This window comes from Macaca thibetana, chromosome 15, assembly GCF_024542745.1.
Source record: "Macaca thibetana thibetana isolate TM-01 chromosome 15, ASM2454274v1, whole genome shotgun sequence".
In the NCBI taxonomy this organism is placed as follows: domain Eukaryota; kingdom Metazoa; phylum Chordata; class Mammalia; order Primates; family Cercopithecidae; genus Macaca; species Macaca thibetana.
Genome location: NC_065592.1, coordinates 6,017,352 through 6,030,891, shown reverse-complemented (window position 1 = coordinate 6,030,891; position 13,540 = coordinate 6,017,352). Strand labels below are relative to the sequence as shown.

The following is a 13,540-nucleotide window of genomic DNA, read 5'->3' as shown; positions in this document are numbered from 1 at the left end:
GTTACTGCTAGTTGGTAAGTCATCCTAGAACTTGGGACTTTCCTTCCCTCATACTTCTCAGACTTTGTCACAGTCATCTGAACTTTCTTATATATTTTTCTATCCTCCACCGCATCTGAAACAGTGCCTGTGTCTAGTAAGCTTACAAGAAAGAAAGTAGCTAGGTGAAGACCATTATGAAAAGTTTCTCAAAAAGGTAATTAAAATTTTGAAGACGAGGCTGGGTTCAGTGGCTCACGCCTGTAAATCCCAACACTTTGGGAAGCCGAGGCAGGAGGATTGTTTGAGGTCAGGAGTTCGAGACCAGCCTAGGCTACATAGTGAGAGCTGGGTAACGTGGCACATGCCTGTGGTCCCAGCTACTAGGGAGTCAGAGGCAGCAGGATGACTTGAGCCTGGGAGGTTAAGGCTGCAATGAGACCTGATTGAGCCACTGCACTCTAGGGTGGGTGACAGAGTGAGATCCTGTCTCAAAAGAAGGGGAAAAAAGGCCGGGCGCGGTGGCTCAAGCCTGTAATCCCAGCACTTTGGGAGGCCGAGACAGGCGGATCACGAGGCCAGGAGATCGAGACCATCCTGGCTAACACGGTGAAACCCCGTCTCTACTAAAAAATACAAAAAACTAGCCGGGCGTGGTGGCGGGCGCCTGTAGTCCCAACTACTCGGGAGGCTGAGGCAGGAGAATGGCGGGAACCCGGGAGGCGGAGCTTGCAGTGAGCTGAGATCCGGCCACTGTACTCCAGCCTGGGCGGCAGAGCGAGACTCCGTCTCAAAAAAAAAAAAAAAAAAAAGAAGGGGAAAAAAAAAAAGGTGCTTTTTTTTTTTTTGAGACGGAGTCTCGCTCTGTTGCCCAGGCTGGAGTGCAATGGCCGGATCTCAGCTCACTGCAAGCTCCACCTCCCGGGTTCACACCATTCTCCTGCCTCAGCCTCCGAAGTAGCTGGGACTACAGGCGCCCGCCACCGCGCCCGGCTAGTTTTTTGTATTTTTTTTTAGTAAAGACGGGGTTTCACCGGGTTAGCCAGGATGGTCTTGATCTTGTGACCTCGTGATCCGCCCGTCTCGGCCTCCCAAAGTGCTGGGATTACAGGCTTGAGCCACCGTGCCCGGCCGCTTTTTTTTTTTTAAGATGATAAGGGAGCTAGCTTAACAGAAAGGACAGAATTATACATGTAGTTAGGCAAAGGGAAAGAAATGAACAATTTACGCAGTAAATGTTGGCAAAAGAGTAATAGCCTTAATCAGATATAATCTAGCAAGAAAATATATGCCACAGGCCAGGCGTGGTGGCTCACACTTGTAATCCTAAAACTTTGGGAGGCCAAGGCAGGCGGATCACATGAAGCCAGGAGTTCAAGACCAGCCTGGCAAACGTGGTGAAACTCCATCTCTACTAAAAATACAAAAATTAGCCAGGTATGGTGGCGCATACCTGTAATCCCAGCTACCTGGGAGGCTGAGGCAGGAAAATTGCTTGAACCCAAAGGCAGAGACTGCAGTTGGCCAAGATTACACCACTGCACTCCAGCCTGGGTGAGAGAGAGAGACTTGGTCTCAAAAAGAAAAAACAAAACAAAACAAAACAAAAAATATATATATATGCCCTATCAACAAAAGAATAACAATATATTTATATCAGAATCTCCCACAAATGAGTTTATATACAACATTCAAGTTGCATGGGGAAGAGAATGAGGGGAAAAATTATATTAGTTATGTTTTCATAGGATCTGGTATACTTGGTCTTTATTAATTCATTAACTTCAAAAAGATTCGAAGCACTTTAATCACAGATCCTTCATGATTAGCATGATACAAGCATCAGCAAAAGGAGGTCAGGATCTAATAATAAAGACAACTACAAGTTTTAGGCCTCATTATCTAGACTATCTAGAGCAGCATATCCAAGAGAATGTTCTGTGATCATGGAAATGTTCTGTCTATGCACCGTTCAATACAGTACAGGGTACAGTACAGGCACGTGTGGCCACTGAGCCTTGAAATATGACTAGTGGGACCAAATAACTGCATTTTTAATTTTAACTGACTTAAATTTGTTTTAATAATCACATGTGGCTGGCAGTTACTGTATTAGAGAATCACAGAGAAACAAAGAGGCAGGCAAAGGGAGGTCATGGGACAGAGAAGGCTTTTCCCACAATGTTAACCACAATGTCATTACAAATGGGTGTCCCAGAGGTCCTGATATTTATCCTACCACCAACTTTTTCATCATGAAAAAGTAGATTAACTTCCCTTCTTCTATGGAAGGAAGGTACTGAATTAAATTATAAAGGTCCTTTCTGATTTAAAAGTCTGAATCTGGGCCCAGCACTGGTGACTCATGCCTGTAATCCCAGCGATTTGGCAGGCCAAGGCAGGCAGATCACCTGAGGTCAACAGCTCAAGACCAGCCTGACCAACATGGTGAAATCCCGTCTCTACTAAAAATACAAAAAAATCAGCCAGGCGTGCTAGTGCACACCTGTAGTCCCAGCTACTTAGGAGATTGAGGAAGGGGAATTTCTTGAACCCAGGAGGTGGAGGTTGCAGTGAGCTGACATCCCATCATTGCACTCCAGCCTGGGCAACAAGAGTGAGACTCCGTATCAAAAAACAAAACAAAACGAAAAAGTCTGAATCTATTACTAAACCAGAAAAACTCTTTTCTCCACAACATGCACCAATTCCTGCAAAGACACTATCGTTTTAAAAGTGCATCATCATCACCATACTCAAAAGCATTCAGCAAGTAAAATTTATTACCATCTGATTGCCTCTCCATAGTGTGAAGTATCGATTGCATAAAATCATTTTGTTTGTCTGAGCCCAACAATAGGGAATCCATGGCTTGTTCCTCAAGAATGGTCAGCAACATGCAAATACCTGTAAGATCATTTAGAGTTATATTGAATTGATGAAATAATACTATTCTAATGCCTGGTTTAGTTTGCAAAAGAAAAACAAGGCAGGAAGATGAAGCAAGATAGTATTTAGTTTCTCAAACACTTAAGTCTCAGATATTCATACACAACTGCTCCCAAGTAACAGAACTTTAGACTAATTCAAGTGTCAAAGTAGAAAATGGTTAGAAAACAATTTCTAAGATAACTACCATATAAACTGTATCTCATCAATATAAGATGCCTTCAATTTTAAGATGTACCATATTCCATATACCGCTAAGAAAGAAAAAAAATCACTGCCAATTACGACACGTGACCTTAAGATCTGGAATCAAGGAAATGGTATAGAAGTATTTTGAGGCCGGGCGTGGTGGCTCATGCCTGTAATCCCAGCACTTTGGGAGGCTGAGGCGGGCAGATCACGAGATCAGGAGATCGAGACCATCCTGGCTAACATGGTGAAACCCTGTCTCTACTAAAAATACAAAAAATTTAGCTGGGTGTGGTGGCGGGTGCCTGTGGTCCCAGCTACTGGGGAGGCTGAGGCAGGAGAATGGTGTGAACCCAGGAGGCAGAGCTTGCAGTGAGCCAAGATGGCGCCACTGCACTCCAGCCTGGGACAACAGAGCAAGATTCCGTCTCCAAAAAAAAAAAAGAAGTATTTTGAGCCACTATAGGACTTGTAAACAATGCTGACAATTCTTCCTACCAGGAAAATTTAATATTTTTAAGAGACAGGATCTCCCTCTGTCACCCAGGCTGGAGTGCAGGGGCACAATCCTAGCTCACTGCAGCTTCAAATTCCTGGGCTTAAATGATCCTTCCACCTCAGCCTCCCAAGTTGCTGGGACTACAGGCGTGCACCACCATGCCTGGTTCTACCAGGAAATATTTTACACACTGAAAAAGGAGTATTAACAATCAAACCCTAGGCCGGGCGCGGTGGCTCAAGCCTGTAATCCCAGCACTTTGGGAGGCCGAGGCGGGCGGATCACAAGGTCAGGAGATCGAGACCACAGTGAAACCCCGTCTCTACTAAAAATACAAAAAATTAGCCAGGCGCGGTGGCAGGCGCCTGTAGTCCTAGCTACTCAGGAGGCTGAGGCAGGAGAATGGCGTGAACCCAGGAGGCGGAGCTTGCAGTGAGCCGAGATCGCGCCACTGCACTCCAGCCTGGGCAACAGCGTGAGACTCCATCTCAAAAAAAAAAAAAAAAAAAAAAAAAAAAAACAATCAAACCCTATTTAAAGCCAACTATTACACTAATATTTTGTTAATAAAATGTGTCCTTAAACAAGATCCAATTCATTTGCCAGTGCTTGAAAATGTACCTCTTACTACACAAAAGTTTCTAGGATATAAATACTGTTTAAAACAAGGTATGTAATAGTTAAGTCAATTTAATGACAGAATAAGAACTGGGAACTATAAAATCCTATCTTTAGCAAGTTTTATCAGATTACCAAAAGAGAACACTTCCCTTTTAGGACAATCAAGAACTACAGGGTCGGGCGCGATGACTCACGCCTATAATCCCAGCACTTTAGGAGGCTGGGGTGGGCAGATCACTTGAGGTCAGGAGTTCAAGACCAGCCTGGCCAACATGGTGAAACCCTGTCTCTACTAAAAATACAAAAAATTAGCCAGGTGTGGTGGCATTCCCCTGTAATCACAGCTAATCAGGAGGCTAAGGCAGGAGAATTGCTAGAACCTGGGAGGTGGTGCAGCGTGCAGTGAGTGGAGATGGTGCCACTGCACTCCAGCCTGGGCAACGGAGTGAGACTCTGTCTCAAAAAGCAGAACTATATGAAAATACTAAGTGGCCGGGCGCGGTGGCTCACGCCTGTAATCCCAGCACTTTGGGAGGCCGAGGCGGGCAGATCACAAGGTCAGGAGATCGAGACCACGGTGAAACCCCGTCTCTACTAAAAATACAAAAAATTAGCCGGGCGCGGTGGCAGGCACCTGTAGTCCCAGCTACTCAGGAGGCTGAGGCAGGAGAATGGCGTAAACCCAGGAGGCGGAGCTTGCAGTGAGCCGAGATCGCGCCACTGCACTCCAGCCTGGGCGACAGAGCGAGACTCCGTCTCAAAAAACAAAAAACAAAAAACAAAAAAAAAAAAAAAAAAGAAAATACTAAGTATATTAGTGTAGGAACAATACTCACCTAACCAATAGCTTTTGTAGTTGGTAGTATCATACATGTGTGAGGGCAGAAGAATTAGTTTACCCTTCTCTAGGACAGAAGAAGTATAAATGTCTGGACTCTCTAGAAGTCCCAACTCAATGACTTTAAAAAGGCAAATTAAAACTTCTTGTAAGTCATAATAATCATCTCTGTCCACTTTCCCCAAGTTTCTTGCAGTCAAGATAGCCCAACGCCGAACCTAAATGCAGAACATAATATGTTTATTACTTAATTCAAAAAACAATGGTCTACATACAGTAAGAACATGGATAAGAAAACAGGATTCTCCGCAGATTTTAAAAGACATGTGAGATACTAATTAATGCAACCTGTAGACCTTCTTCGATCCTGATTTGAACATACGAGTCCTAATAAACAGTTTGAGACAATCCTTTCCATTCATTCAAACACTGACTGGCAACACAACATTAAGGAATTATTCTTTTAGATGCAATAATAGTATTTTTCTGGTCGAACACAGTGGTTTACAACTGTAATTTCAGCACTTTGGGAGGCTGAGGCATGCAGATCACCTGAGGTCAGGAGTTCAAGACCAGCCTGGCCAACATGGCAAAACCCAGTCTCTACTAAAAATACAAAAAAATTAGCTGGACATGGTGGTGCACTCCTGTAGTCCCAGCTACTTGGGAGGCTGAGGCAGGAGAATTGTTTGAACCTGGTGGAGAGAGGTTGCAGTGAGCCAAGATCATACCACTGTACTCCAGCCTGGGCGACAGAGTAAGACTCCATATCAAAAAATATATATACGACAATATTTTTCGGGTTTTTTAAGTCCTTACCTTTTAGAAATACATACTGAAATATTTTGTGGATGAAATGCTCTGATGTCTAAGATTTGCTCTAAACTAATCCAAAGGGGAGTGGAATGTTGACCACGTATTGATAAAGCTAACTGATGGATTATGGGGGGGTTCATTACACCATTCTCGCTACTTTTATGTTTATCATTTTCCATAACAGAATGTTCAAAAAAGGAAAGAAAACACAAAATGAGGAATCTCAAAAGAAATCAAAGGCCGTTTCTAAATGGCAAAATAGCATAAAGAAGTGATTTTAAATTTCTTGGAGGCTATGAATTAAATTTAGTGCTCACAACCAGCCTTAAGAAAAAATAAACTAAATAAAACAAAAATATCGAGTGCATCCTTCATAGTAAAACTATTATTTTACAAAATACATTATATAGGCACATGTATACTTTTTCACTACAGATTGTAGTCAAACAGTTGGAAAAACACAGACCCCCACATGAGCTCTATGCCAACATAAGCAACAAATTATAAACTACAGAAAAGGTTTTGGAATCCATGAGTTCTTTTTTTTTTTTTTTTTTTTTTTTGAGACAAAGTCTGGCTCTGTCGCCCAGGCTGGAGTGCAGTGGCATGATCTCGGCTCACTGCAACCTCCGCCTCCTGGGTTCACACCATTCTCCTGCCTCAGTCTCCTGAGTAGCTGGGACTGCAGGTGCCCGCCACCACGCTCAGCTAATTTTTTGTATTTTTAGTAGAGACGGGATTTCAGTGTGTTAATCAGGGTGGTCTCGATCTCCTGACATTGTGATCCGCCTGCCTCGGCCTCCCAAAGTGCTGGGATTACAGGCTTGAGCCACCGCACCCGGCCCGGGTTCTTACTGATAAGTGGTAGAAGGGGAAAAAGCTCTTGATTACTGTACAATCAATGTCAAGTGGTAACTAGTAAACATGGAGAGTGCTGGAGTTAGGAAATTACCATCTTGCAATCATGATAGAAAAACTGGTTCAGGCAAGACACATGAATGAATGCTAAATTTAGGAGGAGATTTTGGTGAAATGCAGAGTATTTACATGGTCTTAAAGTATCTAAACGATAGAAATTATACAGTAGAGAAATGGGACATCTTCACAGAAAGCTCAAAATTTACATCACCATGAGTTGCAAAGGACATGGCGTGCCTCTCTACATATGACAAGGTGAGAAGGACAGTAACATCACTTACATGGTACTCCAGTTGGGAATGTATAACCTGAACCTATGCATAAGGAAACATCAGACAAACCCAAAGTGAGGAACACCTTTTTTTTTTTTTTTTTGAGATGGAGTCTTGCTCTGTCACCCAGGCTGGCATGTAGTGGCACAATCTTGGCTCACTGCAACCTCCACCTCCCAAGGTCAAGTCATTCTCCTACCTCAGCCTCCCAAGTAGCTGGGATTACAGGCGCGTGCCACCACGCCCAGCTAACTTTTGTATTTTTAGTAGAGATGGGGTTTCACCATGCTGGCCAGGCTGATCTCGAACTCCTGACCTTGTGATCCACCCACCTTGGCCTCCCAAAGTGCTGGGATTACAGGCGTGAGCCACCATGCCCAGCCTCACTTATTTTTTTAAAAAGAGACAGAGCAGGAATGACTGTGTTCTTCAGAAAAGTAATTGTCATGAAAGACAATGAAATGTTCCAGATTAAAGAGGACTAAATGGACAAGACAGCTAAACACAAGACCTCTTACCAGCAGTAACAAGAGATTTTGCAAATCTATGACCTCTCCAAAATTGTATTCTCAGGCTATCACACAAATATAAAATGGTGTATCATTGTGGTCTTATTATTTCCCTGATCATTAAATATAAAACACTCCTTCACATATTTATTAGCTATTAGTAGTTTCTCTTCTGGCACATGACTGTTCAGTTCAGATCTTCACCCATTTTTCTCGTATTATTAATAATATGATTATCTTCTTCCAATTTTTTAATTTTTTTTGAGAAAGAGTCTCACTCTGTTGCCCAGGCTGGAGTGCGCCAGCATGATCAGGGCTCACTGCAGCCTCAACCTCCTGGGCTCAAGCGATCCTCCCACCTTAGCCTACTGAGTAGCTTAGGGCTACATGTGTGCAGCGCCATGCCCAGCTAATAAAAAAATTTTTTTTTTTAAAGATAGGTTCCTGCTATGTTGCTCAGGCTGGTCTTGAATTCTTGGCGTCCAGCAATCCTCCGGCCCTGGCTTCCCAAAGTACTGGGCTTTCGAGCATGAGCCACCATGCCCAGCCCTTTTCCCAATTTTTAACTAGTATTTTCACTCTCTTAATGATGTTGTTTGATAAACAATAACTTTTCATTTTAATATAGTCAAGTTCATCAACTTTCCTTTCATAATCAATGCTTTCGTTTTTACAAAACCCTTCCTCAGACCAGGCGTGGTGACTCACGCATGTAATCTCAACACTTTGGGAGATGCCAGGGCACTTGAGCCCAGGAGTTCGAAACCAGCCTGGGCAACACAGCAAAACCCCATCTCTACAAAAAATTAGCTGGGCATGGTGACCAAGGCAGGAGATTTTGGTGAAATGCTTGAGCCTGGGAGGCAGAGATTACAGTGAGCTATCATCATGTCACTGTACTCCAGCCTAGGTGACAAGGCCAAGACTCTGTCTCAAAAAATAAAACAAACCTTCCTCACCTTATAATCTAAATGCTATACACCTCTATTTCCTGCGAAGAGTTTGAAAACTGAACCTCATTATGGTTTTTTAGACAGATTTTGTCATTATGAATGAAAATGAGGTAGGGATCTAATTTCTCTTTCCATATAGTACAACTTTCCTTTTGTGAGATGGAGTTTCGCTCTTGCTGCCCAGGCTGGAGTGCAATGTCACTATCTCGGCTCACTGCAGCCCCTGCCTCCCAGGTTCAAGCGATTCTCCTGCCTCAGCCTCCCAGGTAGCTGGAACTACAGGCGTGCACCACCACACCTGGCTAATTTTTTTGTATTATTAGTAGAGACAGGGTTTCCTCATGTTGGCCAGGCTGGTCTCGAACTCCTGGCCTCAGATGATTCACCCACCTCAGCCTCCCAAAGTGCTGGGATTACAGGTGTGAGCCACCGTGCCCAGCCCTATCTCCAGTATTTCTTTGTCCTGATTTTTAATTTTCTCTTTCTGGGACGTCTTACATCTTTGTTAACACTACTACTTCTACCCTCCATTTATCTTGTAGCTTTTCTTTTTATATTTTCTATTTCTTTTTTTCTTCTTAGGGATTTGCCAACCTGGTCTTCTAATTCAGTTCTCTTGGCTGTACCCACTGTATCATTTATCCCATCTCCTGAAGTCTCCTAAATATCTCATTTTTCTTTTTCTTTTTTTTTTTTGAGACGGAGTCTCGCTCTGTCGCCCAGGCTGGAGTGCAGTGGCCAGATCTCAGCTCACTGCAAGCTCCGCCTCCCGGGTTCCCGCCATTCTCCTGCCTCAGCCTCCCGAGTAGCTGGGACCACAGGCGCCGCCACCTCGCCCGTCTAATTTTTTGTGTTTTTAGTAGAGACGGGGTTTCTCCGTGTTAGCCAGGATGGTCTCGATCTCCTGACCTTGTGATCCGCCCGTCTCGGCCTCCCAAAGTGCTGGGATTACAGGCTTGAGCCACTGCGCCCGGCCTCTCATTTTTCAATCTTACAACAACTTGGCTTCGTTCTCACATTTTCTTTTTTTTTTTTTTATTATACTTTAAGTTCTAGGGTACATGTGCACAATGTGCAGGTTTGTTGGTTCTCACGTTTTCTAGTTCTCATTTCACATTAGTATCTTCCCGTATTTCTTCTAGCACGTTTACTATAATAATTTTAAGTTTATTGGACAAGTGTTCTAATATATCAGCTTCTACTGAAATCTTTATGTTTCTCATGTGTCTATTATTTTTAGTTTGTGAATTCCCTTTCACTCTGGGGTACTGGCTCCTGTCAGGCGGTGCCTGTGGAAGGCCAGACTCCAGACTGGCTTATGCCCAATCAATTCAGAGCTGAGTGGTGGATAAAATCCAAGCCAGAAAAACGTAATCACTCACTGACATGAGTGATCACTCCCAGGGAGAAGCAGCATTAGAAGACACTACTGGGGTATAATCCCCCAATTCCTGGGGTTGAGAGGGGATGATACTGAAGCAATCATCAGCGGTTAATTGGTCTCCACGTGCTTGTCTCAGTGCCTCACAAACATCAGGGGTTATCCACTGTCCTGATTTCAGTCCTACCTTCAGCTGGATCGGATCTTTTAGTTGAGAACAGATTTGGATACAGGTTTTATTCATCTAAGGCAATGGTGAAGGAGAACTGGAAGCAGAACCTTAACAGTTCCTTTTCTACTTTATTCTCCCACAGCCCATTTTAATTCTCAGGCTGTAGGAGAATGCTCTCAGAGATAATTTCATAGTACCCCCCACAGGTACTCCCTGATAGGACCCAATACCCCAGAGTGAAAAGGAATTCACAAACTAAGGATATTCTCTTCCCCATCTCCCACATTCACCTTTCAAAACAGCCCTTGTCAGCTGGACGTGGTGGCTCACACCTGTAATCCCAGCACTTTCGGGGACCAGGGTAGGTGCATCATTTGAGGTTAGGAGTTCGAGACTAGCCTGGCCAACGTGGTGAAACCCTGTCTCTACTTCCAGCCTGGGCAACAGAGCGAGACTCCGTCTCAAAAACTAAAAAACAGTAATAAAAAAAATTGTTTTAAATAAACCAGCCCTTGTCAACTCAGAGTTTCTCTCAATGTTCTCCATTTTCTCTTTCAAGTTCCTCTAGAGTTAAACCTAGGGAAAGGACCGATAGCGCTGGTCTTCATTCTCTGTCAGAGCACACGCTTTCTTCACGTGTTTCAGGGATTTGGTTTGCAAGCTCATCTGACAGGGAGGAATTCTGTGTCCCTCCTACCACTATCCCTCCCCTTCCTAAATGTAAATTTGGGCTGGTCTCTATCCATCCTTCAGAGTCCTGCTCCAGAACTAGGTCTACTATCAGCAGCCCAGAACTCCCAACCTTTGGTCACCTAAGGACTAGGTAGACTCGGTCACCAAGGCTGCATGTGCTTGGCCCAGGCCCTGGTTACAAGACCAGACCTGCTTCCTCCATATGTACACAGCTTTTAAAAAGCCAATGAACCTTTTTAATACTTTGGCAACCTTCTTTCACAGGCAGAGAAGCACCGCCATCTGCCCCTTGTTTGGAGTGCGGAGTTTGGCTTTGGTTCTTTTTGCCTGGAGTATACTTCTAATTCCTGCTGTCCTGCACAAGCTGAATCCCCAACTACCCACCGCCACCCAGGCCTACGGGTTTCCACTCACTTACTACTTTAGGTTTCTGTTCCACTGCTGGTCCACAGAAATAAGTTTTCCTTTGGAGGAAAGTGATTATACCTCTTTAATTTCCTCCTTTTGCATTTTTTTATATCATTGGTATGTGTTTGGCCCAGAGGAAACTGAAATTCACCATTATCTTGACTGACAATCCCATTACAATGCTTTTTTTAAAAAAAATCATTTTTCTTGCCTTACATTGGCAGAGCAGCCCTTCCTGACTACTGGCTTAAAGTAGTCATTCAGTTCTAGGTGGCATTAGGCATGAGACCTGAAGTACAGACTGTCTTACCACAAAAGGTGACAAGATCTCAAACCTTAGCCATAGGGCTATGTCAGGTTTCAATGCTACCTGCTTCTATTCCCGCTCACTGTTCTGGCTTTTGTCCTTCTTCACTTCTAGCACCAGAATTTCCTAGTCCCCGTCCCTACCTTCCCTTGTTTTAATTCTCATCTATGAGAAAATAACTTTTCAAATGTTTTAGCCAGTATCTCCACGTGTTTGCAGTGGGACAAGCAGGTGAGAAGTCAAGAGAAGAGATCTTCTTGAGTTCAATTCAACACAGTGAAAGAACATCAAGTTATTTCCACCCGTCTTTTTTTTTGAGATGGAGTCTCACTCTGTTGCCCAGGCTGGACTGCAGTGGTGCAATCTCGGCTCACTGCAAGCTCTGCCTCCCCGGTTCACGCCATTCTCCTGCCTCAGCCTCCTGAGTAGCTGGGACTACAGGCACCCGCCACCACGCCCGGCTAATTTTTTGTATTTTCAGTAGAGACGGGTTTCATCGTGTTAGCCAGGATGGTCTTGATCTCCTGACCTTGTGATCCGCCCACCTCAGCCTCCCAAAGTGCTGGGATTACGGGTGTGAGCCACCGCGCCCGGCCTCGTTTGCCTTTTAAGCTGAATTATCACCTGTCGGTAAGTATCCCCTATCCTCTCAGATCCCCTCTTCTTTGACCACACAGCAACCTCTACTTAACTGTAGTAAATTTTAAAACAAGAAAAATTTTAGCAAACATTTTAAACAAAATCTGCACCAAAAACCTCTACTATAGCTATCTATAGATACAAAAGTACAATATATCCTTCTACCACCCAACACTCATACTCACCATATCATTGGGATGGACCAAAAACAAATAGATCCCTGGATGTTTGTCAAACACCTGAAAGGAGCAATTGGCTTGTTCCATCCGACAAAGTGCTTCAACACATAACTCGTCTAAAAGGAAAAAAATAAGTAAAATATATAAATCTTATCATCTTATCAAGATTACCTAAATTAGGTTCCCTGGTTTATTCTGTAAATAAATAAAAATTTGCTTTTTTTCCCCAAATTGAGGCATAAAAATGCTTATATTGTAAATGCAGGAATAATATTTAACTATTTGACAGGCTAAATCAGTTGGTCATAGCGTGTTCTTGGAAATTATTCTGACCTTATTAGAATAGATCCCTTTTTTGCCAGGCGTGGTGGCTCACGCCTGTAATCCCAGCACTTTGGGAGGCCAAGGTGGGCAGATCACCTGAGGTCAGTAGTTCGACTGACCAACATGCAGAAACCCCGTCTCTATTAAAAATACAAAATTAGCCAGGCATGGTGGCGCATGCCTGTAATCCCAGCTACTCAGGAGGCTGAGGCGGGAGAATCACTTGAACCCAGGAGGTGGAGGTTGCGGTGAGCCAAGATCGTGCCATTGCACTCCAGCCTAAGCAACAAGAACAAAACTGTCTCAAAAAAAAAAAAAAAAAAAAAAGATTGTATCTCTTTATTTACACTTAAAATTATCTCCATAGGGAATGTATAAAGGACCTGTAACCATACGGTTGTAAGTCCAATTCCATTTGTATTTTATGTTTTGATCCACCTAGACTTTATCTGACACAAAAATAAGGAACAAAGTCAGCTTTACCCCTAAGCAACTAGCTGTCCCATTCTCATTTACTGAACAATCCATTTACCCTTTTACATGAATCAACTTTAACTGTAAAATTTCCAAAAAAATTATCATTTTTTATTTCCAATAATATAGTTTTTTCACTAGTGGCACTGGCTGGCTTTGGGGATGGGAGGCACAATGATAGAAAAGCACGAAGGGTGCTCCTGGGATGTTGATAATGTTTTGATTTTTGATCTGGATGCTGGTTACACAAATGTGTTTGATTTGCAAAAAAAAAAAAAAATCAAACATATACTTTTGTGGATATTCTTTAATACTTGAAAAAAATCTTAGAATTTTCAAATCTAGTTACTTCGAATTTATTGGTTTAGACAAAACTGACTCGCACTTTTAGATCTACTTTTCAGTTTACTGAAAATACAG

At 43.2% G+C, this 13,540-nt stretch overlaps 2 protein-coding genes across 11 annotated transcripts in view; one reads left to right on the top strand and one right to left on the bottom strand.

Annotated features, from left to right (window-relative positions):
• GTF3C5 (general transcription factor IIIC subunit 5) overlaps positions 1-13,540 on the top strand; it is an 870,547-nt gene that overhangs the window by 118,495 nt on the left and 738,512 nt on the right. The window lies entirely within an intron of this gene.
• SETX (senataxin) overlaps positions 1-13,540 on the bottom strand; it is a 102,609-nt gene that overhangs the window by 75,479 nt on the left and 13,590 nt on the right. For all 10 annotated transcript variants that reach the window (XM_050759656.1, XM_050759660.1, XM_050759657.1 and 7 more), the window contains 3 exons: positions 12,329-12,438; positions 5,074-5,293; positions 2,767-2,886 (listed from right to left, as the gene is read on the bottom strand). In XM_050759656.1, coding sequence (XP_050615613.1) covers positions 2,767-2,886; positions 5,074-5,293; positions 12,329-12,438 — 450 coding nt within the window. The remainder of the gene's footprint in view (positions 1-2,766; positions 2,887-5,073; positions 5,294-12,328; positions 12,439-13,540) is intronic.